The 27,575-nt window shown below is 46.8% G+C and overlaps 1 protein-coding gene across 4 annotated transcripts in view; it reads left to right on the top strand.

The window, feature by feature from the left end:
* ABAT (4-aminobutyrate aminotransferase) overlaps positions 1 to 27,575 on the top strand; it is a 99,835-nt gene that overhangs the window by 31,131 nt on the left and 41,129 nt on the right. The window contains exons 1-3 of one of the 4 annotated variants that reach the window (XM_032144645.2): positions 2,644 to 2,661; positions 3,415 to 3,622; positions 24,606 to 24,716. In XM_032144645.2, the coding sequence (XP_032000536.1) occupies positions 24,647 to 24,716 (70 nt within the window). In that variant the 5' untranslated portion in view covers positions 2,644 to 2,661; positions 3,415 to 3,622; positions 24,606 to 24,646. Of the gene's footprint in view, positions 1 to 2,643; positions 2,662 to 2,746; positions 3,623 to 11,347; positions 11,557 to 24,605; positions 24,717 to 27,575 lie in introns of those variants that run through there. The other 3 variants (XM_032144644.2, XM_032144643.2, XM_032144642.2) reach the window with 3 other exon arrangements.

Below are 27,575 nucleotides of genomic sequence, written 5' to 3'. Positions count from 1 at the left end.
TCCTCAGTTTCACAAATCAGCTAAGAGGGAAGTCAGGTTTCACAGTCCAAATGATGCTATTGCTTGAGTATAATTGTGCACCAGACATTAGCCCACATTTCTTGGTAGAGCCTCAGTGCCCTTGGATTATGAATTTGCACAGAGTGGAATTGCAAAAATTTGTTTTATAGTTCTGAGCAGGAACTAGAACTAGGCCTTCTTGTACCAACCCTCTGTAATCTCTCAACTTTCCAAACCTCCAAAGTGTGTTTCTGTGTTTACTTCACTCTCTGGTTACGTGGTTTCTACAGGAGTTTTTAGAACAAGAGAGAAGACTGACATTTATTACAAGAAGCAACCAACATTAATCACTTGCCCACATCAGTGCATAAAGCGCCATCACATTCTTTTTGTTGAATGCAGGTTATTCTGCATGATGGATGTACCTAAGTTTATTTTAACCAGTTCCCACGATGGACAATTAGGTTATTTTCAGTTAATATCAGTGAGACAAATTCCTTCAAGTAGAATTATGCTAGGGATAAATGGTTTGTGCATTTACAATTTTACAGATTTTGACAAATTGCTCTCCAAGCCATTTGTATGAATTTCCTCTCCTGCCAGCAATGAATGAAGTGCCAGTTCCCCTGCATCATGAATATGGCCAAATATTTCATGATAAAAAGTCAGTGTGGAGAAGGCAGAGGAAAGGTGAGATAGCAGCTGGGAGGCCGTCAGGAGGTGGGGGCAGCTGTCTAGGTAGGAAATGATGGGTACCTGAGCAAGGACAAAGTAAGGAGGGAGAGGGTGGAGCCCAGAGCTACTGTGGAAGTCCAATTCCGTGGCATGGTGGTGAAGGAAGATAACAGGAAGGAGGAATCAGATTTCTTGAGTTTCTGGCTTGAACAAATGAGTAGGCAGTGGGTCCGTTAGTGGAGATGCTCAACATAGGAAAGGAGATAGGTGTAGTGAAGAGAAGATGATGAGTGTGAGAACATATTCCACTTGATATGCAGGACATCCTGCTGAACCAGGGAGAGGATTTGGGGATAGTGAATCATTTGTGGAAACCATGAGCGTACATGAGCTCTCTCAGAGATGGGTGGGTGGAAGGATGGATGGATGATGATTGGATAGATGGATGGATGGATGGATGGATGGATGGATGGATGGATGGATGGATGGGAAGATGGATGGATGGATGGATGGGAAGATGGATGGATGGGTGGATGGATGGGAAGATGGATGGATGGATGGATGGATGGTAAAATGGATGGGTAGGAAGAGAAAATGGATGGAGAGATGGAGGGAGAGAAGGCTAGATGGATGAATGAATAGACAGACAAAAAACAGAAACCTAGACTTTATTGTCTTTAGACTGAACCATATGAAATTACTATTTTTGGCCAGGTGCGGTGGCTCATGCCTGTAATCCCAGCACTTTGGGAGGCCAGGGGGGAGGGGCAGATCACTTGAGGTCAGTAGTTCGGGACCAGCCTGGCCAACATGGTGAAACACCGTGTCTACTAAAAATACAGAACTTAGCTGGGCGTGGTCGTACCTGTTGTACAGGTTGTACTTGTAATCCCAGCTACTTGGGAGGCTGAGGCAGGAGAATCACTTGAACCTGGGAGGCTGAGGTTGCGGTGAGCCACAATGGTACCACTGCACTCCAGCCTGGGTGACAGAGCAAGACTCCATCTCATAAAAAAAGAAAAGAAAGAAATTACTATTTTTGTTTTAAAAATTACCAAGTGCTTAATTTTATGCAGGTTGAAATATTTTGGGGGGAAGGATACTGATGTCTACAGTTAACTTTGAAATGCATCAAAAATAGGATGTGACAAAGCACGTGGTAATCATATTAATGGTAGAGGCTAGTAGTAAGTATATAGGTATTTCCTGTAAAATTCTTTCGGCTTTGCTGTGCATTGGGAAGTTTCATAAAAAATCATGGGAGGCTGGGCGCAGTGGCTCATGCCTGTAATCCCAGAACTTTGGGAGGCCAAGGCGGGCAGATCACAAGGTCAGGAGATCGAGACCATCCTGGTTAACACGGTGAAACCCCATCTCTACTAAAAATACAAAAAATTAGCCAGGCATGGTGGCGGGTGCCTGTAATCCCAGCTACTCGGGAGGCTGAGGCAGGAGAATGGCGTGAGCTCGGGAGGCGGAGGTTGCAGTGAGCCGAGATCTCGCCACTGCACTCCAGCCTGGGTGACAGCGCGAGACTCTGTCTCAAAAAAAAAAAAAAAAGAAAAATTCATGGGAAATGGGCTAGGCGCGGTGGCTCACTGGTGAATATTGTCAATTTCATGTGGTTCCCCTCAATTTATGTTTTATTTGGCCAAAAAGATCCTTCCGGGTTCCCAATCTGTAGCATCAACAGATCTGCTTTGTGGAGTCCCTTTTGGCCCTTGTTCTGCCCCGGTTTGGGGGCTGGGGGCTGACGTTTCTCCCTCTCAGAGTTCAGGTTGAATTGCCCTAACGTGCTGATTACTGCACCGAGGATGCCAGTATCTGGCTTGTAATAATTATAGATTTCCTCTGCGATTTGATCCCATTGGTTGCCTCAGCAACGGCGTAATAGCTCAACCGAAGCGCTGTCACGGTAATTTAGAACCAGTGTGTCTCTCCTGCAGCCTCCATTCTGGGTGCCTTCACCCCCTTGCCGTCGTCATGGTAACTGATGAGCAGCATGTGACCGAAAGCTCTCTGCCCCCCCCCATACCCCCTCCCCATCTTGTGATCATCCTCATTACCTCTTCTGGGCCCCGTGTGGACCTGCGTTGACCCAGCATGGGCTACAATGGGGGAGTTGGATAATTGCTCCCGATAGGTTCCTCCCCAACCCCCCAGACGGGGTCAGGTGGAGCATGGGAGCCAGAGCAGCCCCTCTGCCTTGCGTGTCTTGGAGATGACTTGGCGCCCCCGGAGCCCCGTCATGGCCGTGGCTGCATCCACAGCACTGCAACAGCAGAGTCCTGGGCAAGCCATTTAGGAATCTGAAGCCCTGGATTACTGCTTTGTCCCTTCAGGGGTTCCTGAGCCTTTAAAAAAAAAAAAAAAAAAAAAATCTAGGAAGAGGCCCTGGAAGGAAAAAGGGGAGGGAGATAGCCTATTTTACAAGGTCTGAAATGATGTGGCTTATCCTTCTGGCTTAAACCGAGCTGGGCTTAAAACATCTTTTTAAAAAAATCTGTATTCTATTTTTTTCTCTCTGTTTATCGCTCTCTTTCTGCCTCTGTTAATCTTTGTTTCTGTGTAGTTGTATCCTGTTTCTGTCTGAAAACCCTTCTCTTTCTGAATCCATCTTTCAGTCTCTCACGTTCTGTCTTTCCCCTCCTCCTTCACCTTCCCTCCATCCCTCTCCCTTGCACACTTGCCGGGTACCAGCTGAGTGCATCCTTTTCCCAAACCTGCTCTTTTTCCAAGGGGCCCTTTTCTGTCTCCTCCGCCTGTGCCCATGTTTTGGGGACTGCCTGGAAATCCTGGACACCCTCCTGAGGAGGGAGCTGGTGCCCAACGGCACCTCTTAGGATGAACCCAGCCAGCTGCGTTCCTGGTCTCTGCAGAATGACATACGGAAGGCATTTTAAACACGCGAGCTGAGCTCGCTGCAGGACTCCGACTACCAGGCACCGTGAGTGCAAATGTGTATGTGTGTCTGTGTGTGCATCCTTATGTGTGTATGTATCTGCTGGCATGGGGAGGTGGTGCCAGTGTCTGTTAGTGCCTGTTATCTGTGGTGTTGGGGTGTGCAAGTGTGTGGGCATGCACCCTTATGCACCTGTGTACATGTGTGCACATATGCCTGGCTCTCTGCATGAAGGACACACAAATGTACGTAACAAATTTTTCAAGGACGCTTTGTGAACACAGCAGGAGGAGACCCTTTAAAGTGGGGACAAAATAATGAAAGATGGATATAGAAATGATGAGATAAGGAATTGCTTTTATCAGTAGACTTGCAACACCACAGTCTGCCTGCATCTGGTCCTAGGAAATGAAGTGAGGGTCACCTTGAAAAGGCATTTTTGTTCAAGCTACAAAATAAATCTTTTCCCTTCGTTCTAAGGACAAGAACAGCACAAACACACACACCCCTTTCTCTTTGAAACTCAGGGGAATGGAAGGCTCAGGGGGCGCTGTCACTGGGCATTTCAGATGGAGTTTGCAGTGAGAGTCTCAGTTGACAGCCAGGGCGGCTCACGCCAAGAGTAGATGTCAGGAAGATCTGGACAGCCACTCTCTTCACATCTTGTGGCTGATTAGAAGTTCATTTTGAATTTTTTCCCAGAAGCAGCCTATGCCCCAAGAGGCAACCAGAAGAAAGCAATTTTAGAAAATGCAATTTCATTTGCAGGGCAAGATGTGGGAATCCTGACAGGTTGCCGCTGAAGATCCGGCAGTTGGTGTGTGCAAGCTGGCAGCCAGGCCGCTGCCGGAGGAAGGGGGTCCTCTGTGCTTTGCATGTCCCTGGGTATTTGGGAAACTTGGCAGCCAGTTGCTCTAAGTGAACCCTGACTCTGGAGTAGGCACTGCCCTGGGCACCCTGGCAGAGAAGACAGAGCCGGAGACAAGGACTGGCCTCAGGGAGTTTCCAGTTCAAGTAGGAACAGACCCAATCACACGTGATACCCTCACACTCAGACACATTGCTGCTGCCTGCATTTCCTCCGGGCTGCCATCCCCCTTCCCCTGCCCTGGCCTCTGTCTGCCACGGCCGTCCTTGTCTACCTGCCAAGCTCTAATCATCGTTAAACATCCCCTGTCACCGCTTCCTGGAAATCTTTAACTTCCACCCAAGAACAGCTAACACTATATGCCATCCTCTACCTGCAGAAATCACTTGCAGCCTCTGACATCACGTGTCCAACCAACCTGTTTCCCCACACTTGCCCGTGAGCTGCACTTCATTTTGCAAGGACGTAAAGAAAACTATTCACGCAACTACATGCAAAATGACTGGCTAGGATTCTTAAAATGCCAATGCCTTTTGGCCAGGCGCGGTGGCTCAAGCCTGTAATCCCAGCAATTTGGGAGGCCGAGGCGGGTGGATCACGAGGTCAAGAGATCGAGACCACCCTGACTAACACGGTGAAACCCCGTCTCTACTAAAAATACAAAAAAATTAGCTGGGCGTGGTGGCGGGCGCCTGTAGTCCCAGCTACTCGGGAGGCTGAGGCAGGAAAATGGCTTGAACCCGGGAGGCGGAGCTTGCAGTGAGCCAAGATCGCGCCACTGCCCTCCAGCCTGGGCGACAGAGCGAGACTCCGTCTCAGAAAAAAAAAAAAAAAAAAAGGCAAAAGGGCTGAGAAATGGTTCCAGGTTAAAAGAGATTAAAGAGCCATGAGCCCAAATGCAATGTTTGATCCTAGGATGAAGCCTGGATCAGGGGAACAGAAAACACTTGTGGGCTGGGCTCAGTGGCTCATACCTGTAATCCCAGTGCTTTGGGAGGCCAAGGGAGGAGGATCACTTGAAGTCAAGAGTTAGAGACTAGCCTCAGGAATATAGCGAGACCCCATCTCTACAAAAAATAAGTATAAAAATAAACTAGCCAGACATAGTGGTGAGTGCCTGTGATCCCAGGTATTCAGGAGGCTGAGGCAAGAGGATCACCTGAGCCCAAGAGTTCGAGGCTGCAGTGAGCCATGAGCCATGATCATGCCATTGCACTCTAAAAAAAAAAAAAAAAAAAAAATTAAAGACATTTTAGGGATAAGTGGGAATATCTGAATATAGATTGTATGTTAGATAATAGTATTTACAGTATTTTAATGTCATGAATATGCCAATAATAAATAAATAAAAGATAATAGTATTTTATTTTATTTTGGTTTTTTTTGAGATGGAGTCTCGCTCTGTCGCCCAGGCTGGAGTGCAGTGGCGCGATCTCGGCTCACTGCAAGCTCCGCCTCCCGGGTTCACGCCATTCTCCTGCCTCAACCTCTCCGAGTAGCTGGGACTACAGGCGCCCGCCACCATGCCCGGCTAATTTTTTGTATTTTTAGTAGAGGTGGGGTTTCACCGTGGTCTCGATCTCCTGACCTCGTGATCCGCCCGCCTCGGCCTCCCAAAGTGCTGGGATTACAAGCGTGAGCCACCGCGCCCGGCCTAGTATTTTATTAATGATACCTTCATGAGAGTGACTTTGTATCTCAGATCAGTTGTACTGAGGTTATATAAGAGAACGTTCTTGTTCTTAGAAGATACAGGCTGAAGGATTTAAGTATGAAATCTCACAATGTCCACAACTAACTCAAGTAATTCAGAAGATAGATAATAGGGTGGGCACAAGTGTGGCAAAACGTTAACAGTTTCGAGGATTACAGGCGGTTATGGAACTATGTTCATAACTTTTATGTGGGTTTGAAGATTTTCCAGTGCCCAGGCTGAACACTCTGCTTAGCTTTGTGTGTGGATTATCTCATTTCATCCTCAGAGCAGCTTGGGGTTGGAAGCGCTCTATCACACCCATTTTCCAGTGGACAAAACAGAGGCAGAACCAGATGTAAGCCCAGGCCACATTATGCCCCCACCCCCTGTTTTGTGAAATTTAGTACTAAAGATAATACATGGCTGTGTGATGTTCGGCAAATCACTTAACCTCTCTGTGATCTGTTTCCTTCTTTTTTTTTTTTTTTTTGCTACGAGTGGATAATTATAATATCAGAAGGTTGTTCTGATCGGTATTATGATATATAAAGAACTTAGAACAGGGTTTGGCCTAAAGTAAGTGATGAGCAAGTGTCTGCTGTTGCTGCTGCTAATTGTATTTGTTGCTGCAATTGTGATCCCAGCACCCTCGCCTTGGCCAGTGATGGAGGGTGTTTTTTCTTCTGTACCCAGGGCCTGCTTCATGGGTTTGTGATCTATATGGTCACACAGGGTCCTGTGTTCAGAAGATCCCCCCGTGTCACTGGCTTGCAATTTGTAACCATTTTCTCACTAAGGGGCCTCGAATATTTATTTTATGCGCTGGGTCCCACACATCATGTAGCCAGCCCTGTCTGCCCTCTCTTTTTATTGGATCCCGTTGAGAGTCTCTCCTAAACTAAACTACTTGTTCCTGCGTCATCGCAGCAGACAGGCCCAGGCAGGCCGTGGCATATCAGCAGATCAGATTGTATGTTCCTGTGAGCACACTCCAATCCTGATGCAATGCATCAGCCCGCACAGGCCGGTACAGTAGCCGTTCATCACATCTGGTCATTGAGCATCTGAGACGTGGCTATTCCAAACTGTGATGTGCTGTGAGTGTGAAATTCACACCAGATTCTGAAGACTTAGCACACATCCGAAAAAGAAATGCACAATATCTTTTTTTTTTTTTTTTTTTTTTTGAGACGGAGTCTCGCTCTGTCGCCCAGGCTGGAGTGCAGTGGTGCAATCTCAGGTCACTGCAAGCTCCGCCTCACGGGTTCACACCATCCTCCTGCCTCAGCCTCTCCGAGTAGCTGGGACTACAGGCGCCCGCCACCACGCCCCGCTAATTTTTTTGTATTTTTAGTGGAGACGGGGTTTCACCGTGGTCTCAATCTCCTGACCTCGTGATCTGCCCGCCTCGGCCTCTCAAAGTGCTGGGATTACAAGCGTGAGCCACGGCACAATATCTTATTAATAACTATATTGATGGCCAGGCATGGTAGCTCGCGTCTGTAATCCCAGCACTTTGGGAGGCCAAGGCGGGTGGATCACCTGAGGTCAGGAGTCTGAGACCAGCCTGACCAACATGGTGAAACTTTGTCTCTACTAAAAGTACAAAAATTAGCCAGGAGTGATGGCACACACCTGTAATCCCAGCTACTCGGGAGGCTGAGGCAGGAGAATCGCTTGAACTTGGGAGGCGGAGGTTGCAGTGAGCCGAGATTGTGCCACTGCACTTCAGCCTGGGCAACAAGAGCAAAACTCTATCTCAAAAATAATAATAATAACTATATTGATTATGTATCAAAATTATTACATTTTAGATACAATGCGTTAAATAAGATACATGAATAAAATTGGTTTTAGCTGTTTTTGCTTTTTTCATGTGGCTACCACAAAATGTAAAATTACCTATGTGGTTTGCACTGAAAGCTTGTGTTATATTTCTGTTGGGCAGTACTGTCTTAGACCAAACTACCTGTGCCTTCATTGTCACTCCAAACCAAACCAGACCAGCAGGTGACAGCCCAGTGAATTGATTTCTAAGTTACGTTAACTACACTCTGGCCCTGGTGCTCTAGCTTAGACCAGAGTCTCCCAATCAATCCATCAGGCACCTCTTTCTGTTCCTTCTTTTCTATTCCTTTCTCTCTTAAGACAGTCCAAGACACTGATTTTTATACCCAGTGAGTTTCTCAAGTAGCCTAAAGATATTTTTGAGGCAATGTATTGGGTAAAAAGAAACTGAAGTTGGAATCAGAAGAACTAATTTAAGGATTAAATTAAAATCCCAAATCACCTCTTTTTTTTTTTCTTTTAGAGATGGGGTCTCGCTCTGTCACCCAGGCTGATCTCAATCTCCTGGGCTCAAGTGATCCTCTCACCTTGGCCTCCCAAAGTGCTGGGATTACGCATCTGATCCCAGATCACCTCTTCTCCATGAGGTGAGCTTGGGCATGTTATTTCTCTGTGCAAGGAAACAGAACAGCACTAGCTTTAAAGCCCCACAGACCCGAGTTTGAAGACTGGCTCTGCCATTGACAAGCTGTGTGACACAGGATAAGCCACAACCCTCTCTGAACCTCAGTCTCATAGGGTTGATGATGCATACTGTGTAATACTGTTGCAAGAATGGAATAAGATGAAGCAGAACAAATGTCTAGCTCAGCAACTGGCACATGGCAGGTGTGCCCTTAATCCCTGCATTCTTAGTGGGATCAGCATTCCCAAGAGAGTGAACATTTATGGGGAAGGAAAGAAATCTTACTCTTTATGAATAAAGTACAGACATAAAATACAATACATAAGCAGATGTACAATTTATCCGTGGAATTAAAATTTCATGGGGTATGTAGCTAATAAAGAATCTTTAGGAGAATGGCAATGAAAAAAAGTTTGAGAAACATTGTATTAATCTGACGGATGAGACTCAGAGGTTGCTTTTCAGTTCAATTCCTGTGGTCGTCGGAGTATAGGGCCGAAACTCCATGATTGAATTCAACAAGTGTTTCTGAGCACCTACGATAGCCAGGCACCATTCTGGACCCTGGAAACGGAGGGCACCCTCCAGGTACATGCTTCCCAGAGCTGGTCTCTGAGGTCCCCTGAGCCAGCCCCTGCCTCTGGGAAGATGACCCCTAAATGGCAGCCTCAGTCAGGGGGCAAGGTTTTAGAGGCCTCCTTAAGCCACCTTGAACAATGGGAATAGAAGTATTTGCCTCCCAGGAGTAGATAAGATGGTGTATGTGAAACCTTGACATGGTTGGCATTCATTCATAAAATCAGAGCAGATACCTACACACACAGGCATAAATGAAAGATACTTTGAATTACAGAAAAGTTAAGTCTTTGCAAGTGAATGTAGGAATGCTGCCAGGCACACAGCGTGACTACAGCCACCAACAAAGTGTTTCCAAGTCTGGAGCTGTGTGGTCCTTGAAGGAGATATAAATGTTTCACTTGTTATATGCTGTGATTTTTGGGTACTTAGCCATTTTTGGAGTCTGTGAAAGTGATCTGTTTTCTCTAAACGGGAAGTGGCAATCACTCTGACCTGATTTGTTTGTTGCTTGTTGGGCCTCCCCACGGGAACACAAGGTCCCACAGAACACAGCAGGATGTGTCCTTGTTTACTGAGGAATCTCTGGGGCTCAGCACAGGTGTGCAGAAAGCATTTATTGAACTGAACAAACAGATTTTACAAGCCGGACCTTCTGTGGCGTTGGCCCCGGTAGCTACTTCAGCGTGGGTACAAGCATCCTTTCTAAGCCAATTCCATTCTTTCACTCCTCCTCCCTTGTAGGATCAGGAATCCAAAGCTAGCTTATCCTTTTGCAGATGTTTCTTTCCATATTATTTCCTACCTTCAGAACAAATGTCTCACATTCGGAGGCTTGGATTTGAAGCCCTGTCTGTTCATTTTTCTCTCCAATTTTTTCAGAGGCTGGGTAACCACCTGCCTGCTAGCAACAGTGTGTTCGTGCTCCCTGAATTCCTGATTGAGGTGGGCAGAGAGGACTCTGAGACAGGGGCATGAGGATGAAAGAGGTTGAGGTAGACCAGCTTCTTTCTCATGAAATCTGGATGTTCAGGCTGGTAGCAGGACCACCGCATGTGCCAATAGTCTTTAGCAGCTCATCAAGCCATAGAAGAAGTGCCTTTACTAACTTCAAGTCCAGCCTGGGAAACATAGTGAGACCTTGTCTCTCCCTGTCTAAAAAAAGAAAGAAGAAAGAAGAAGAAGGAGGAGGAGGAGGAAGAGGAGGAGAAGGAGAAGAAGAAGTTGTTCACAATTTTTGTTTACTCGTTTACTTATTTTTGAGATGAAGTTTCACTCTTGTCGCCAGGCTGGAGACCAGTGGCACGATCTCGACTCACTGCAACATTCGCTTCCCAGGTTTAAGCAATTCTCCTGCCTCAGCCTCCCAAGTAGCTGGGACTACAGGCACCTGCCACCACGCCCAGCTGATTTCTGTATTTTTTTGTAGAGTTGGGACTTCACCATGCTGGCCAGGCTGGTCTCGAACTTTTGACCTCAGGTGATCTGCCTGCCTCGGCCTCCCAAAGTGCTGGGATTACAGGCGTGAGCCATCGTGCCCAGCCAAAATGCACAATTTTAAAGAGCTCTTTGAAAACAGAAAATGGCCCGCAACAGGCATCTCGTCTACATCCTGTGTACTTTCTTCAATTGACCCTAACCCAGTTGAGTGCCTCGTGACCTCACAAGTAGATTTCGTTCTTCCCATTTTACAGATGCAGACACTAAGGCCCTGATGAGTTCAGCAACTTGCCTAGATAATATATATGGCCCAGCCCCCCTTTAGACCCAATTTCTGGCTCATGTGACTTTCCCAACGTCATTCTCAGTCTTTGTTAGGAATGGACACTTCCCTGTTGTCAAGAACGGTATTCCTGTCTCCCTATACAAGTCATTGATAATTTTATGATGCCCAAGAGGCAGGTGATGGGAAGTCCTGCCTGCAGGGAGAGAGGGCTGGAGCCCATGCCGAGGGGAAAGTCAGAAGAGGCTGTTGCAGCTGAAGTCGGAGGAGAAAGGTGGATGTGAGATAAAGCCTCTGGCCCTGTGCCACCGCCCCTGAATGGGGCCCTGTTAGCCCCATCTGCAGAGGCCCAGGGCTCCGGCTTTATGGGTTGCCATGGCGACCCCTGGCCTTGACAACTGAAGTGCACTTGGCTGAGTGTGTCTTTGTGTCCCGTTGAGTCTGCAGAGAAGCCAGCAGCTGGGGCTGCAGACGGGAAAGGAATGTCCCCAGCGTCTGCCAGCACTTTTGTCTTGGTCCCAACGGCTGATAGGAAAATGAGAGGGAGGGTCTTTTCTAGAGAGATCTGGGGAGTCCATTTCTAGCCAATGATGCATGCAAAGAGTTCGTGTTCACAGGACCTGGGAAGCAGCGGAGTAGAAAGGTGAGTCAGACGCCATCTTCGTAGGCTGCTTGTTCAGCATTTACTGTTAACTCAGTGATTGTTTGCAGCCAGGTACTGCTCTGGGGCCGGGGAAACACTAAGGACTTCTGCTAGCCCACAAAGTAATTTCAATTGCTATTACTCTCATTTCACAGATCGGGAAACTGAGGCACAGAGAGGTTACTAAATGTGCCTGAGGTTATACGGCAGGTCAGTGAGAGGCCAGGGATGGCTAGTCTGGGGGTAAGATCGTTTTGAAGGATGCAAGATTGGGGAGATGCAGGGAAGAAGCAGTTTCATATCCAGCACCTCGCACTCTGCCTCCACAGGCTTTTTTCTCCCTGTATCCCTGGGATGTTTGACCTCCAATTCCAGGGATTTGAGGATCATGAAGACCTGTGGTCATATGCAGGGCCCACCGTCCACCCTTTATGGTAATTAACAGTAGTTCTCAGCCTCCGAGCCTCCAGAGCTCCCGCAGTACCCAGGTCACACCTGTGAGACTCAGACCTACTTGGTCTGGGTGGGGCTTTGACACAAGTGTAAGCTTCCAGTGAGCGAGCGTCAGGTGCAGCCAACACTAGAAATTTCTGGCTTTTGAGCTCTGAGACCTTGAACAAGCCTTTTAGGCTTCTGAACCAGTTTTAGAAGGCCAATCCTGCGGATTACCCGAAGGAAATATGGAAGGTCTTTTGCATGTAGTAAGTGAACAGTAAGTAAATAAATGGGAGCTGGTACTTTTACTATGATTATTCTTTCTCCAGAGCAAATTGGAAGCATTTGTTTCCACTTTCACCTGAATTCCTCTCACTTTTACTGATTTAAACATTGAACTCGGCCTCTTAGCTCATCTCGCCCCTCCCCGCAATGCACCAGACACACGAAGGAAGCAGAGAGAGCTAATTAGCATTTTAATCAAAAGAAAAAGGACGAGGAGAGGTGGGTGGGACTGAAGAGCTCACTATCTGGCTAGACCAGGGTTTTGACTTGTTTGGACTGAGACACAGAGTAAGGAATAGAACTTACTTCGGGCCCACTGCACAGCTGAAACAAAATTTACCAGCGTTTGCTGTGTACCCTGACAATTCCTATTCTGTCTGATTTACTGATTGATTTAAATTTCTCTTTCAGTTCTGATCATGTCAAGGAAAAGGTCCCCATGCGATGCCAGCCTGCCTTTAACACCTGTCCGCTCTCTGCCAGTCTCTAGGGAAAGGAGGGGGCCAGGCCTGGGGCTGTAGTTTTGGGCAGTCAACTCTGTCCGGCTTTTAATTAAATAACTTGCTTTGATTTTATTATGTTATTTTCCCATCACCTTTGTAGCAAATAAAACTTGACAGGGGAAGGTAGCAATTAGGTTTTTTTATTTATTATATTTTTCTTTGTGGAGACGAGGGTTTCACCATGTTAGCCAGGCTAGTCTCAAACGCCTGGCCTCAACTGATCCATCTGCCTCGGCCTCTCAAAATTCTGGGATTACAGGCATGAGCCACCGCACCTGGGCAGAAGGTAGTAATTGGAAAGGATTCTAGGAAAATTACTTTGTTAAATTGAAAAATCAAGTTGATTTCCAGAAAAATGTTAAGTAAACACAAGTCATATGAGAAATAAGAGCTCAAAGGAAGGGTAGTGTGCTAAGAACTGAGGTTCGGGAAATGCATGGGGGTCTCAGAGACCAGGAGGGCCAGCAACCAGCCTGCTGTCACTTCAGATTTTCAGATTTCTCCAACCTCCTTGGTCACAACTTCATGGCGTGGCAGTGCTCTGAAAGCACGTCCCTTCTCAACCAGGAATCCTTCACCTGCTTCTTTCCCCAGATGTGCACATCCAGGGTCTAGCAGATTGCAAAGGGCCTGGTAGAATCAAAGAGGGATGTGCTAATGCCGCTTCCAGGTAGCAGCAAGGCTTGGGGAAAATGTGGCAAATTCTCAGTAATATGGAACTCGTAGCACGCTTGCCAGGTGTTTCTGAGAGTCCGAACGGGCCTTAGAAACAATGTGATCCAGCCAGGCAAGGTGGCTCATGCCTTAATCCCAGCACTCTGGGAGGCCGAGGGATCACTTGAGGTCAAGAGTTCAAGACCAGCCTAGTCAACATGGTGAAACCCTGTCTCTACGAAACATACAAAAATTAGCCAGGTGTGGTGGTGCACACCTGTAATCCCAGCTGCTCAGGAAGCTGAGGCAGGAGGATCACTTGAACCCAGGAGTCAGAGGTTGCAGTGAGCCAAGATCACACCAGTGCACTCCAGCCTAGGTGACAGAGTAAGACCGTGTCTCTCAAAAAAATAAAATAAAAGCAAGAGAGGAAGCCCAGAGGCCATTTAGGATATCATTGCCTTCATCCAGGAGAAGGATGATGGCAAGTTGGACCAGAGCATGTTGGAGACTTGCCCACAAGCAGGGATATGCTGGAACCCTGGTCACCCAGCTCCCTTCTATCATCGTTGATGCTTCAGGCATCTGTACGGAGAAAGAGAGCCTTCCCTTGTGGCAGCCTGCGTCTGGGGTTTCCAGGGCAAGCCTGCAGGGAAAGTCTACCTATCTGTGGGGCCTCTTTCCTTGGCAACTCCAGAAATCTCCAGGGATCTCAGACCATGGGGCTCTAGAATCAATGACTACATCTTCAGCAGAAAATATAAGACAGGAGCAAGTCAGGGACAGGGTAAACGCAAATGACTTGTGTGCCTATGATTGTCCAGGATGTGTTCATCTATTATCCCTAATTCCCAGTGCAACCCTGCAGTGAAAGAAGCATCACTATCTGCAATCTACAAATCAGGAAACTGAGGCTCAGAGCATTTGTGTAAGTTTCACTCTGTTATACAAGTACCTAAGATAGGGCGGTGGTTTGGATTCAAGCTTTATATATATATATATATATATATATATTTATTGCATGGTAGCACATGCCTCTACTCTGAGACAGAGTCTTGCTCTGTCACCCGGGCTGGAGTGCAGTGGCACGATCTAGGCTCACTGCAACCTCCACCTCCCAGGTTCAAGCAATTCTCCTGTCTCAGCCTCCCCAGTAGCTGGGATTACAGGCACGCATGCCACCACGCACGGCTAATTTTTATATTTTTAGTAGAGACAGGATTTCATCATTTTGGCCAGGTTGGTCTTGAACTCCTGACCTCAGGTGATCCGTCCACCTCAGCCTCCCAAAGTGCTAGGATTCCAAGTGTGAGCCACTGCGCCCAGCCCCAAGCTTTATATTCTAAATTCCAAATGCCACCTCCATGCACAACCCACATATCTTAATTATCTATTATGGTGCACGTAACAGACATCACTAAGCTATCACATTTTTTTCTCCTGAAAACCTAAAAGAGTGCTTCCTGCTAACGGGTCAAAAAATAATGAAAAATAAAAACTAAATTAAGTAAACCTAAAAGCGGCTGTGAAATCTTTATGTTGGCTGCTCCAAATAGGCAATACTCTCATTGGCCAGCACTGGCACATGTTGTAACATTTATTTGCCATTTCAATACTGCACAGAAAATTAGCTTCTCTTGGCTAGGCATGGTGGTTCACACCTGTAATCCCAGCACTTTGGGAGGCCAAGGTGGGAGGATTGCTTGAGCCCAGGAGTTCAAGATCAGCCTGGGCAACATGGTGAAACCCCATTTCTCCAAAAAAGAAATACAAAAATTAGCCAGTTGTGGTGGCATGTGCCTATAGTCCCAGCTGCTCGGTAGGCTGAGATGGGAGGATCACTTGAGCCTGGGAGCCAGAGGTTGCCGAGATGGCACCACTGCACTCCAGCTTGGTCAATAGAGCCAGACCTTGTCTCAGGAGAAAAAAAACAAACAAGTGGCAAGCTTGGGGTCACACAGCCTGTAGCAGGTGGAAATTGAAGACTAAGTCTGTGTGATCAGAGTGTGTCATTACACGCACGTCTTTGGTCCTCTCTCTTCTTCTCATCTACAAAAGACAGCCAACTCCATAATCTGTTTTTCTTTTTTCTCTTCTTCTTTTTTTTTTTTTTGAGATGGAATCTCACTCTGTCGCCCAGGCTGGAGTGCATTGGCGCCATCTCGGCTCACTGCAACCTCTGCCGCCTGGGTCGAAGTGATTCTCCTGCCTCAGCCTCCAAAGTAGCTGGGATTACAGGTGCCCACCACCGCGCCCGGCTAATTTTGTATTTTTAGTAAAGACGGGGTTTCTCCACATTGGTCAGGCTGGTCTCGAACTCCTGACCTCAGGTGATCTACCCATCTCGGCCTCCCAAAGTGCTAGGATTATAGACGTGAGCCACCATGCCTGGCTGTTTTTCATTTTTATTATGATAAACATAACATGAACCTTTTTAAGTGAAAATTCAGACCGTTTTAGAACATCTACAATGCTATGCAGCCACCACCACTATCTAATTCCAGATCTTTTTCATCACCCCAGAGACCCTTGTACCCATTAAGCAGTTACCTCTTATTCCTCCCAGGACCCTGGCAACCATTAATTTATTTTCTGTCTTTATAGATTTACCTACTCTTGAAGGTTCCTATAAATGGATTCATAGACTATGGGGCCTTTTACCTCTGCATTCATTCATATGGCATAAAAATATTTTAAGATTTATCCATGTTGTAGCATGTGTCAGAACTTCATTCCTTTTTATGACTTAATAGTATTTCGTTGTAAGGATAGACCACGTTTTGTTTATTCATTCATCCATTGATGGACATATGGGCTTTTTCTACCTTTCGGCGATTGCGAATAATGCTGCTATGTGTATTTGTTTGAGTCTCTGTTTTCAGTTCTTTGAGTTGATGCAAAAGTCATTTCCTTTTGTACCCACCTAATACTTGGGGGGTAACTGCCACCCCAGTGGATGCCCTCCAACATACCTGCCTTGAGAACCCCCTCCCCAGCTCAGTGACCCCAGCATCTCATTGACACGCTAAGTACATGCTCCCCGCCCCTCCCTGGGAGCCTGCCTAAACACAGACCCTTCTATTCTTTCTAATTTTTTTGTACCCATTAACTATGCACCTCCCATTCAACCCCCCGCCACCCTTCCCAGCCTCTGGTAACCATCCTTCTTCTCTCTATGCCCATGACTTCAATTGATTTGATTTTTACATCCCACAGATAAGTGAGAACACACGCCGCTTGTCTTTGTGTGCCTGGCTTATTTCACTTAACATGATGATCTCCAGTTCCATCCGTGTTGTTGCAAATGACTAGATCTTTTTTTTTTTTTTTTTTTTTTTGAGACGGAGTCTCGATCTGTCGCCCAGGCTGGAGTGCAGTGGTGCCATCTCGGCTCACTGCAACCTCCGCCTCCCGGGTTCAAGCGATTCTCCTGCCTCAGCCTCCCTAGTAGCTAGGACTACAGGCATGGGCCACCACACCCAGCCGATGTTTGGTTTTTGTAGAGATGGGGTTTCGCCGTGTTCGCCAAGCTGGCCTCAGGTGATCCACCTGCCTCAGCCTCCCAAAGTGCTGGGATTACAGGTGTGAGCCACTGCGCTGAATAGTACTCCGTTGCATGTATGAACCACATTTTCTTTATCCATTCATCTGTTATTGGACACTCGGGTTGCTTCCAAATCTTAGCTATTGTAAGCAGTGCTGCAACAAACGTAGGAGTGTAGATAACTCTTCGATACACTGAGTTCCTTTCTTTTGTGTATTTACCCAGCAGTGGGATTCCTGGATCATATCGTAGCTCAATTTTTAGTTTTCTGAGGAACCTCCAACTGTTCTCCATAGTGGTTGTACTAGTTTACATTCCCATTAACAATGTACCAGGGTTCCCTTTGCTCCGCATCCTCTCCAGCATTTGTTATTGCCTGTCTTTTGGATATAAGCCATTTCAACTGGGGTGAGATGGCAAATCTTTGTAGTTTTGATTTGCCTTCTCTGATGATCAGTGATGTCAAGCACCTTTTCATATGCTTGTTTGCCATTTGTATGTCTTCTTTTGAGAAATATCTATTCAAATCTTTTGTCTGTTTTTTGATCAAATTATGAGATTTTTTTCTATAGAGTTGTTTGAGCTCCTTTGTATATTCTGGTTATTAATCCCTTGTCAGAGGAGTAGTTTGTAAATATTTTCTCTTGTTCTGTGGGTTGCTTCTTCACTTTGTTGATTGTATCCTTTGCTGGAGCACAGACTGTTCTGGATGCAACTAGAGCAGCTGGGCTTGCTCCTCCCTTTGACAGGGTCTCCAGAGGGTCCTATCCATCAAGATCAGCCTAGAAATTGTTGCTGGGAGTTGGCTCCAGCTGACCACACCCTCACCTTCCCTCCCAGTGCTCTATGATTTCATACCACAGCCACTCTCACTGTGCACCAGGATCCTTAGCTACTCTGCGTCATCATACACCTCTGAGCACTTGCCTTATCCCTGCTTTCTTCTTTGCCTTCTGAAATCTCCTAACTTTTGAAGACGCAGCTCAGGCAACACGTCCCTGACATTGTCACCCTAGCCAGAATGAATCTCCCCATGTTCCCTTAGCACCTCACTCACACCAGCAAAATAGTCGTGATTCCGTTCTATCTTATGCAAAATTTGTTGTTGACAGTGAACTGGAAAATTTTTATGTACATATCATGCTGGGTTATTTTAAGAAATTATTCACATGATGGGTAAAGCAGCCTAGTACATTAAATTCTTCCATTTTCTTTCCGCTCATAGTTCTCTGCCACTAAATGATGAGCTTCAGAAAGAAAGCAATTTATCCATCTTAGTTTCTCCTAAGAGAAATGATGCCTTGGCCAGGAGCGGTGCTCATGCTGGTAATCCCAACCCTTTGGGAGTCCAAGATGGGAGGATCACTTGAGCTCAGGAGTTCGAGACCAGCCTGGGCAACATAGCAAGACCTCATCTCTACTAAAAATTTTAAAAAATTAGCCAGGCATGATGGCACATGCCTGTAGTCCCAGCTACTTGGACAGCTGAGATGGGAAGATTGCTAGATCCCGGGTGATAGAGGCTACAGTGAGCCCTGATCGCCCCACTGCACTCCAGCCTGGGCGACAGAGTGAGACCCTGTCAGAGAGAGAGAGAGAGAGAGAGATTATATCTAAATGATGCAGTGCCTTGCTGATAACAGGTGCCTGATTAACTTTTATTGATTGAATTAGTGGGTGAGAGGGAGTGAATGAATGACATTAACTTCCAATTGTTTGAAATATATTGTGCTAAGAATTAATGTCTAACAGAGATCAGATTTTGTTATAAGGTCAATTTTCAACTGCGGGCCACCAAAATGTCACCACGGTGTATTTTCCTATGTGACATTTTGTAATTGAAAGCATGTGGGTTTGGCTCTCACTTTTGCAGAATATTCACATGTTGAGTTCTCTGAGATACTCGGAGTTTCAAAAACATGTTTAATGGAAATTGAATTGTGTGACGCCTCAGTGCTCCCTGTTTGAGACAAGTGGTTTTAAGCGAAAGACATCAACTGCACTTTCTACATAGTTACTGTGTTGCTAAATTAATAGGCTTACATTGAGTTGGATATGCTGGAATAGAAAACAAAATCTACATAGTTACTGTGTTGCTAAATTAATAGGCTGGCATTGAGTCAGATATCCTAGAATAGAAAAAAAAAATCCATTGAGTTATTAAGAAAAGAGTTTGGGCCGTGCACGGTGGCTCACACCTGTAATTCCAGCACTGTGGGAGGCCGAGGCGGGTGGACCACAAGGTCAGGAGACCGAGAACCTCCTGGCCAACATGGTGAAACCCCATCTCTACTAAAAATACACAAATTAGCTGGGTGTGGTGGCGTGTGCCTATAATCCCAGCTACTCAGGAGGCTGAGGCAGGAGAATGGCTTGAACCAGGGAGTCAGAGGTTGCCGTGAGCCCAGATCACGCCACTGCACTCCAGCCTGGCAACAGAGCGAGACTCCGTCTCAAAAAATAAGAGTTTGGTTTCTCAGTTAATTCACGGCCACACTTGCCAAGCCCACACTTTCTCAAAAAGTTTCCTGTGGTGAAAAGCAATAAAATTTATTCTGTGAACTAGGTCATTTTTATTCATGAAGCCTCATATCAACAATAGCTGGGGGCCGGGCACGGTGGCTCACGCCTGTAATCTCAGCACCTTGGGAGGCCAAGGCAGGCAGATCACTTGAGCTCAGGAGTTCAAGACCAGCCTTCACAACATGATAAAAACCTGGGTTCACTGAAAATACAAAAATTAGCTGGGTGTGGTGGCGTTCGCCTGTAGTTCCAGGCACTTGGGAGGTGGCAGGATGGCCTGAGCCTGGGGGAGGCAGAGGTTGCAGTGAGCCGAGATTACACCACTGCACTCCGGCCTGAGTGACAGAGCCAGATCCTGTCTCAATAAAAACCAAAAACAAAAACAGCCAGGTGTTTTGTTATTAGCTGGATTAACTGATGTTACAATGCATAGAGGCAGGGGCTTTGGGGTCAGACAGTCTCAGGTAAGCCTATGACCGAGGCCAAATGTCATAACCTCTCTGAGCCTCCCTTTTATCGTCTCTGAACAGGGAGATTACCCTACTCCTATAGATGGTTGAGCAAAGTGAAGGGAGTAATGTACCCTTCAGAATGTCTCACACAGACCAGGCACCATGGCTCATGCCTATAATCCCAGCACTTTAGGAGCCAAGATGGGAGGATCACTTGAGCCCAGGAGTTTGAGACCAGCCTAGGCAACATAGCGAGACATCTGTCTCTCAAAAAATGTGTTTAAAAATTAGCTGGGCATGGTGGTGCATGCCTGTGGTCCCAGCTACTTGGGGGGGTCTAAGGTGGAAGGATCTCTTGAGCCCAGGAGTTCAAGGCTGCAGTGAGCAATGATCACGCCACTGCACTCTAGTCTTTCTTTTCTCTAGCCCTTTTTTGTCTTAAAGAAAAAAAAAAAAAAAAAAAGACCCTGTTTGAATGCTGGATCATCTCAGTGGGTAGAGGGTGTCAGGACTCTGGGCCAGCCCTGTCTAGTCAACCATGGCCAATAGGGCCAGGTCTACGTCCCTGTAGAGGAATGGGGAAGTATCTGAGAATCGGGAAGAATGAAGTGCAGAGCAGACACCCCAGAGGATACTTCCTGCACCAACCCAATCCCACCCCACCCGTGATAGTACGTCAGTTGCCTGAAGACAGGATAATGACCTATCTCTGTCTTCTAGGAGCTACCTCCTAGGGCTCTGGGGATGAAATGAGATGGCTCTACAGCACCAGCTGAGAGCCTGCACAGAGCAAGTGCCCAGTACTTGATAATAATTAGAGGGCAAGGACGGCCTCTAATTGATTTTTGTGTGCCCTTGTGCCCAGTGGAAGGTCCGGCACATGGTAGGGGTACCATGAATGTTCGTAGCACAAATGCATCAATGGCAACCACCTCCCTCCTTCATTCACTCTTTCCTTCTAATAATACAGTCAACATTCTATTAGCTCTATGGGCAGCCAGAGCGTGCTGCCAACTTGCCATCCTGGGCTCGGTGCCTCATTCTCCACACTATTCCTGCCCTGTGCTGCTGAGCTCACGTATTTCCCAGCACCTGCATCTGTAATCTGAATCCGCCTGTCGTTCCTCCTTGCCCTGCTCTGTCTCCTTGGATTCAGGCCCCCCCTCCAGCTGTGGGATCTCTCTAGGTCTGTATTTATCACCTCTGGTTGGCACTTCCTGTATGCTGTCATCACAGGAGCAGAGGGGTGGGAGAAGCCTCTTGGTCTTCATCCAGGTCTAGGATGGAATTTCTGTCCATCGTGGGGCTGGGTGGAGTCAGGCAGCCCAAGCCAGGGCTGCATGAGGAGAGGGCTGCGTCCCCAGGGTCTGTCACAGAGTAAGTTTCAGGTGTTACAACTCGCAATAAATCCATGCATTAGGCACAAGCCAGGAATCCTGAGCCAGACATCTCTCAACCCCAACGCTGGCTCCACCACCAACTTGCTGTGTCCTGGGTAAATCACATGGCTTCTTTTTAAAAAATAAATTGTTTGACTTTGTTTACTGTCCAAAGTACTCATTAATTGTTTATCAAGAGAAAATATTTCTAATTTTTTGTGTGTGAGACGGTGTCTCACTCTATCGCCCGGACTGGAGTGCGGTGGTGTGATCTCGCCTCACTGCCATCTCCGCCTCCCAGGTTCAAGCAATTCTTGTGCCTCAGACTCCTGAGTAGCTGGGATTACAGGCGTGCGACACCACACCCAGCTAATTTTTGTGTTTTTAGTAGAGACAGTTTTACCATGTTGGCCAGGCTGATCTCGACCTCCTGACCTCAAGTGATTCACCTGCCTTGGCCTCCCAAAATTCTGGGATTACAGGAGTGAGCCACCATGCCGGCCCAAAGAGAAACTATTTCTTAGCCCCCATATTCATGTTTCATAGTTCAGGAACACAGGTCAGTGATAAACTTCTAGGTAACTCAACCCAAAGAAATTCTTTATATTCCAAAATCACTTTGCACTCTGAACAATCACGGCCGTCCGCATCGCTTCTACATATGCCTTCTTTGTTGGTTCAGCCACAGCAAACTTATAGAGAGCTGCAACGCTCAGGGATAGAATGACTGCTCCAATAACGCGAAATCGCAGACACTGGACCAGAAGGCCACACACCTGAGTTTTGTCAAAGCACTGGAAGCCCTGGTAGTTGTCCTTGATAGGTATGTCAACCTCAACACCAATGTCTTTCCTGGATCACTTTTCTTTTTTTTTTTTTAAATTGTTATTTTAAAAATCACACACATAACATAAAATTTACCATCTTCACCATTTTTAAGTATACAGTACAGTATTATAAGCACTATTTGTTGTATAGTGAAGCTCCAGAACTACTTCGTCCTGCAAACTGAAACTCCAAACACACTAAACAACCTCCTTTTTTCCCTTCCCCCAGCCCTTGGCAACCACCATTCCTCTTTTTCTGTTTCTCTTTTTTTCCTCCCTTGAGACAGAGTCTTGCTCTGTCACCCAGGCTGGAGTGCAGTGGTGCGATCTCAGCTCACTGCAACCTCTGCCTTCCAAGCTGAAGTGATTCTCCTGCCTCAGCCTCCCAACTAGCTGGGATTACAGGGGCTCGCATCCATGCCCGGATAGTTTTTTATATTTTTGGTAGAGACGGGGTTTCACCATGTTGGCCAGGCTGGTCTTGAACTCCTGACCTCAAGTGATCCACCCACCTTGGCCTCCCAGAGTGCTGGGATTACAGGCATGAGCCACCATGCCCAGACCCTCTTTCTGTTTCTACGAGGTTGACTACTTTAGTTGTTTCATATGACAGGAATCATGCAGTATGTGACCTTTTGTGACTGGCTTATTTCACCTAGCATAATGTCTTCCAGCCTCATCCATGTTGCAGCATATAACAGGATTTCCTCCTTTTTTAAGGCTGCATAATATTCCACTGTGTGGATACGGCATATTTTTTCCCATTCATCTGTCACTGAATGTCTAGGTTGCTTCCACCTCTTGGCTTTTGTGAAAATGCTACAGTGAACGTGGGTTAAAATACATCACATCTGGAGCCTCAGTTTCCTCATCTGTAAAATGGGGATAATCACGCCTGCCCCATTGTTGCTGGCATGTGAAAGAAGCCTGATGAATCATGCTCCTAGCACCTTTCACTTTTCCTTCAAGGCGCTTCTCTCCATTATAATGACGCCCCTGTTTATGTTATGATTCATTTCATTTTCTTTGTTCCTCATGAGGATGTAAGCTCCAGGCCTGCCTCATTCGTCCCTGTATGTCCAGTCTGAGAAAGAGTACTTGGTACAAAGTCAGCACTCAATGGAGTACTTGTTGTAAAATAAATAGAGGGATTTTGATGGAGTGTTTGGGCTAAGTGTTGCATGACTGTGAGGTTTGCTGACTCTGGGGTCACACACATCTGAGTTCTGCTTTCAGATCCACCACTTAACCTCTCTGTGCCTCAATTTCCTCCTCTGTAAAAAGACCGTGGAGCATGGTTGTACATGTTAATAATAGTAACAAATATTAATCGTACTGTATATAAAGCTTTTTGTGCAGCATGCGTCACACAGAAAGGACTCAGAAAACGGGGTCCATGAAGAGGAATGACACATGAATGGTGCTGTTGCTGTTCTGAGATACAAATTTTCTTCTGAGACACAATACCGTTTATGTAAAAAATACACGTACCAATTAACAAAACAGGTTTTTAGCAGAAAGATCTACAGACAGAAGGATGCACACAAAACACATTTAAATGATGTTCTGGGGAGAGGGAACAGGGAGCAAGGAGAGATGATAAAAGGAAACAAACTAGGGGATAGGGGGTGCTCCAGGCTCCCAATAAGAGTGGCAATCAGGGCTGGACACGGTGGTTCATACCTGTAATACCTGTAATCCCAGCACTTTGGGAGGCCAAGGCAGGCAGATTACTGGAGGTCAGAAGTTCGACACCAGACTAGCCAACATAGTGAAAGCCTGTCTCTACTAAAAAAAAAAAAAAAAAAAAAAAGAAAACATAGCTGAGTGTGGTAGCATATGCCTGTAGTCCCAGCTACTCGGGAGGCTGATGTTGCAGTGAACCGAGATCGAGCCACTGCACTCCAGCCTGGGCGATAGAATGAGACTCCATCTCAAAAAAAAAAAAAAAAAAAAAAAAAGTGAATTAAAGTATGCATTCAGTATAATATAGTTTTTGGTTTTTTTGTTTTTGTTTTTGAGACAGGGTCTCACTTTGTCACCCAGGCTGGAGAGCAGTGGCATGATTATGGCTCACTGCAGCCTCAAATTCCTGGGCTCAAGCAATCCTCCCACCTCAGCCTCCTGAGTAGCTGGGAGTATAGGCATGCACCACCACACCCAGCTAATTTTTAAAGTTTTTGTGAAGATGGGATCTTGCTATGCTGTCCAGACTAGTCTGGAACTCCTGGCCTGAAGAAATCCTTGGTCTCCCAATGTGCTGAGATGACAGGTGTGAGCCACCTTGCCTGGCCTAATATATAAAGTGCACGTTCAGTATAAAACCCAAGCATTTGACAATGTCAGAAGAACCTTCTCCGCTAAGTGGGAAGTGGTGGGGATGGGATCTTTGGCTGAGAGGGGAGTGGTCTTCATGGGCCTAAGCCTGCATTTCTGATTTCTTTCAGGGTGGCAGCACGCAAAGGGCATCCCTGTCCCTCAAGGGGTCATGGCCTCCATGTTGCTCGCCCAGCGCCTGGCCTGCAGCTTCCAGCACAGCTACCGCCTGCTGGTGCCTGGTAAGCCCCGGGGGTCTTGATAAAAACTGGTACTAATGGAAGACACCATCCAGACTAGGGATTCCTGGGCTGAAAGAGCCCTTGGGGATACAGGGACCAGCCAGTGAGTGTTTCTGGGACTGTCCCACTCTATTAGTCTGTTCTTATGCTGCTAATAAAGACACACCCGAGACTGGGTATTTTATGAAGAAAATGAGGTTTAATGGTCTCACAGTTTCACATGGCTGGGGAGGCCTCACAATCATGGCAGAAGGTGAAGGAGGAACAAAGGCATGTCTTACATGGTGACAGGCAAGAGAGCGTGTGCAGGGGTACTGCCCTTTATAAAACCATCAGATCATGTGAGACTTATTCACTATCATGAGAATAGCATGGGAAAGACCCACCTCCATGATTCAATTACCTCCCACTGGGTCCCTCCCATGACATGTGGGAATTATGGGAGCTACGATTCAAGATGAGATTCGAATGCCGACACAGCCAGACCACATCACCCACTATCTATAAAACTATCACCATCACCACCTCCTTTCCCTCTCCCATCTCTGTCATATAATCGTGTCCCAAGCGCCTCATTCTGACGGGATGAGATCCACCCTGGAGCCACTCTGCCTGCAGGTAGGCGATGGCCTCCACAGCCAGACGGTCCCAGGCCATCTCTGCAGGGACCGCTGGGGAAAACACACAACTGGGGTTGCTGCTAAGGAACAAAGAAAGCCATAAACGACTTTGAAATTGACCTAAAGGCCAGCTGTGCTTCAAGGTCACTGGATCACTGGATGGGAGGCACCATCTTAGGAATGTCTCACCCCCACTCCACCCCACACCCATGGCCACCTGCACAGGCTCCTCCTTCCTTCTGTTTGACCTCTTTGAGACCTCCCTCCCAATAGTCCCACGAGGCAGGCTCAAGTCAATCCCATTTTATAGGTAAGAGAACTGAGGCTTAGAGAAGCAAAGCCATTTGCCCAAGGTCACGCAGCCACTTGCAAGTAACTCTGTCCGGCTCCGATGCTAAGTACTCCTCCATGTGCCTCCACGTGGCTCTGGAGACAGAGCCGCCAGCAGGAGCCTCCCTTTAGATGCCCCGCGATTGGCCTCCTGCAGAGATATAAACTGCCTGCCTCGGGCCTGGCCATGAAATAGGTTCAGAAAGACCAATGAGCCTCCAGTCTGTCCCCAGCTCTCTCAGAGCGCCTGTGTTTGTCATCACGGTGTCCCTTGTCGTCAGGACTTACTGCCTTCTGAAGACAAACTGCTAGCCGTGTCCTTGGTCTGCATGTTGAATGCTGGTGTGTATGTCCCGGGTGGGATAAACAGTAGGAGTGTTCACCCCTCCCCAAGGAGTATTAGTAGGCTTTATTTTAAAATAAACATCTTGGCCGGGCGCAGTGGCTCACAACTGTAATCCCAGCACTTTGGGAAGCAAGGTGGGCAGATCACCTGAGGTCAGGAGTTCGAGAGCAGCCTGGCCAACATGGTGAAACGCCGTCTCTACCAAAAATACAAAAATTAGCCAGGCGTGGTGGTGGACGCCTGTAATCCCAACTACTAAGGAGGCTGAGGCAGGAGAATCGTTTGAACCCAGGAGGTGGAGATAGCAGTGAGCTGGATCGTGCCCCTGCACTCCAGCCTGGGCAATAGCAAGGCTCTGTCTCAAAAAAATAAAAAATAAATAAATAAACATCTTAGTTTTTAATAATTTTAGATTTACAGAGAAGTTACAAAGATATTACAGGGAGACCCCATATGGCCCTCACCAGTTTCCTCCTTTGTTAACATCTTACATCATCAAGATGCAGTTGTCAACACTAAGAAACTATCTGGCCAGGCGTGGTGGCTCACGCCTGTAATCCCAGCACTTTGGGAGGCCGAGGCAGGAGGATCACCTGAGGTCAGGAGTTCGAGACCAGCCTGGCCAACATGGTGAAACCTTGTCTCTACTAAAAATACAAAAAAAAAAAAAAATAGCCGGGTGTGGTGGCAGGCACCTGTAATCCCAGCTACTTGGGAGGCTGAGGCAGAAGAAGCACTTGAACCCAGAAGGCAGAGGTTGCAGTAAGCTGAGATTGAGCCACTGTACTTCAGCCTGGGTGAGAGACTGAGATTCCATATCAAAAAAAAAAAAAAAAGAAAGAAAGAAACTAGCTGACTAGCTGGGCACAGTGGCTCACACCTGTAACCCCAGCAATTTGGGAGGCTGAAGCAGGAGGATCGCTTGAGCCCAGGGGTTTGAGACCAGCCTGGGCAACATAGGGAGACCCTGTCTCTATGAAAAATACAAAACTTAACTGGGCATGGTGACATGTGCTTGTAGTCTCAGCTACTGGGGAGGCTGAAGCGGGAGGATTGCTTGAGCCTGGGAGATCAAGGCTGCAGTGAGCCGTGATCATGCCACAGCACTCCAGCCTGGGTGGCCTTGTCTTCAAATAATAATAATAGATAAATAAATTTTTAAAGACACTAAGAAACTGACCTTGGTATGTTACCATTAACCAGACTCCAGACTTTTATTTGGCTTTCACTCATTTTTCCTTTAATGTCTTTTTCTGCTCCAGGATCCAGTGCAGGTACACACATTGCATTGACTTGTCTCATCTTCCATGGCCTCCTCTGGTCTGTGACAGTTTCTCAGTCTTTTCCTTATTCTTCTTGACCTTGATAGTTTTAAGAAGTTATCAGTGGCTTTTGAGGTTTTGCTTTTCCTTTTTTCTTTTGTATGTGTGTGTGTGTGTGTGTGTGTGTGTGTGTGCGCGTGTGTGTCTGTGTTTTTGAGATGGAGTCTCGCTCTCTTGGCCAGGCTAGAGTGGTGCCGTGGTGCAATCTCGACTCACTGCAACCTCCACATCCCGGATTCAA

Source organism: Hylobates moloch, unplaced genomic scaffold, assembly GCF_009828535.3.
Source record: "Hylobates moloch isolate HMO894 unplaced genomic scaffold, HMol_V3 SCAFFOLD_23, whole genome shotgun sequence".
NCBI lineage: Eukaryota > Metazoa > Chordata > Mammalia > Primates > Hylobatidae > Hylobates > Hylobates moloch.
This window is presented reverse-complemented; position numbering and strand designations above follow the sequence as displayed.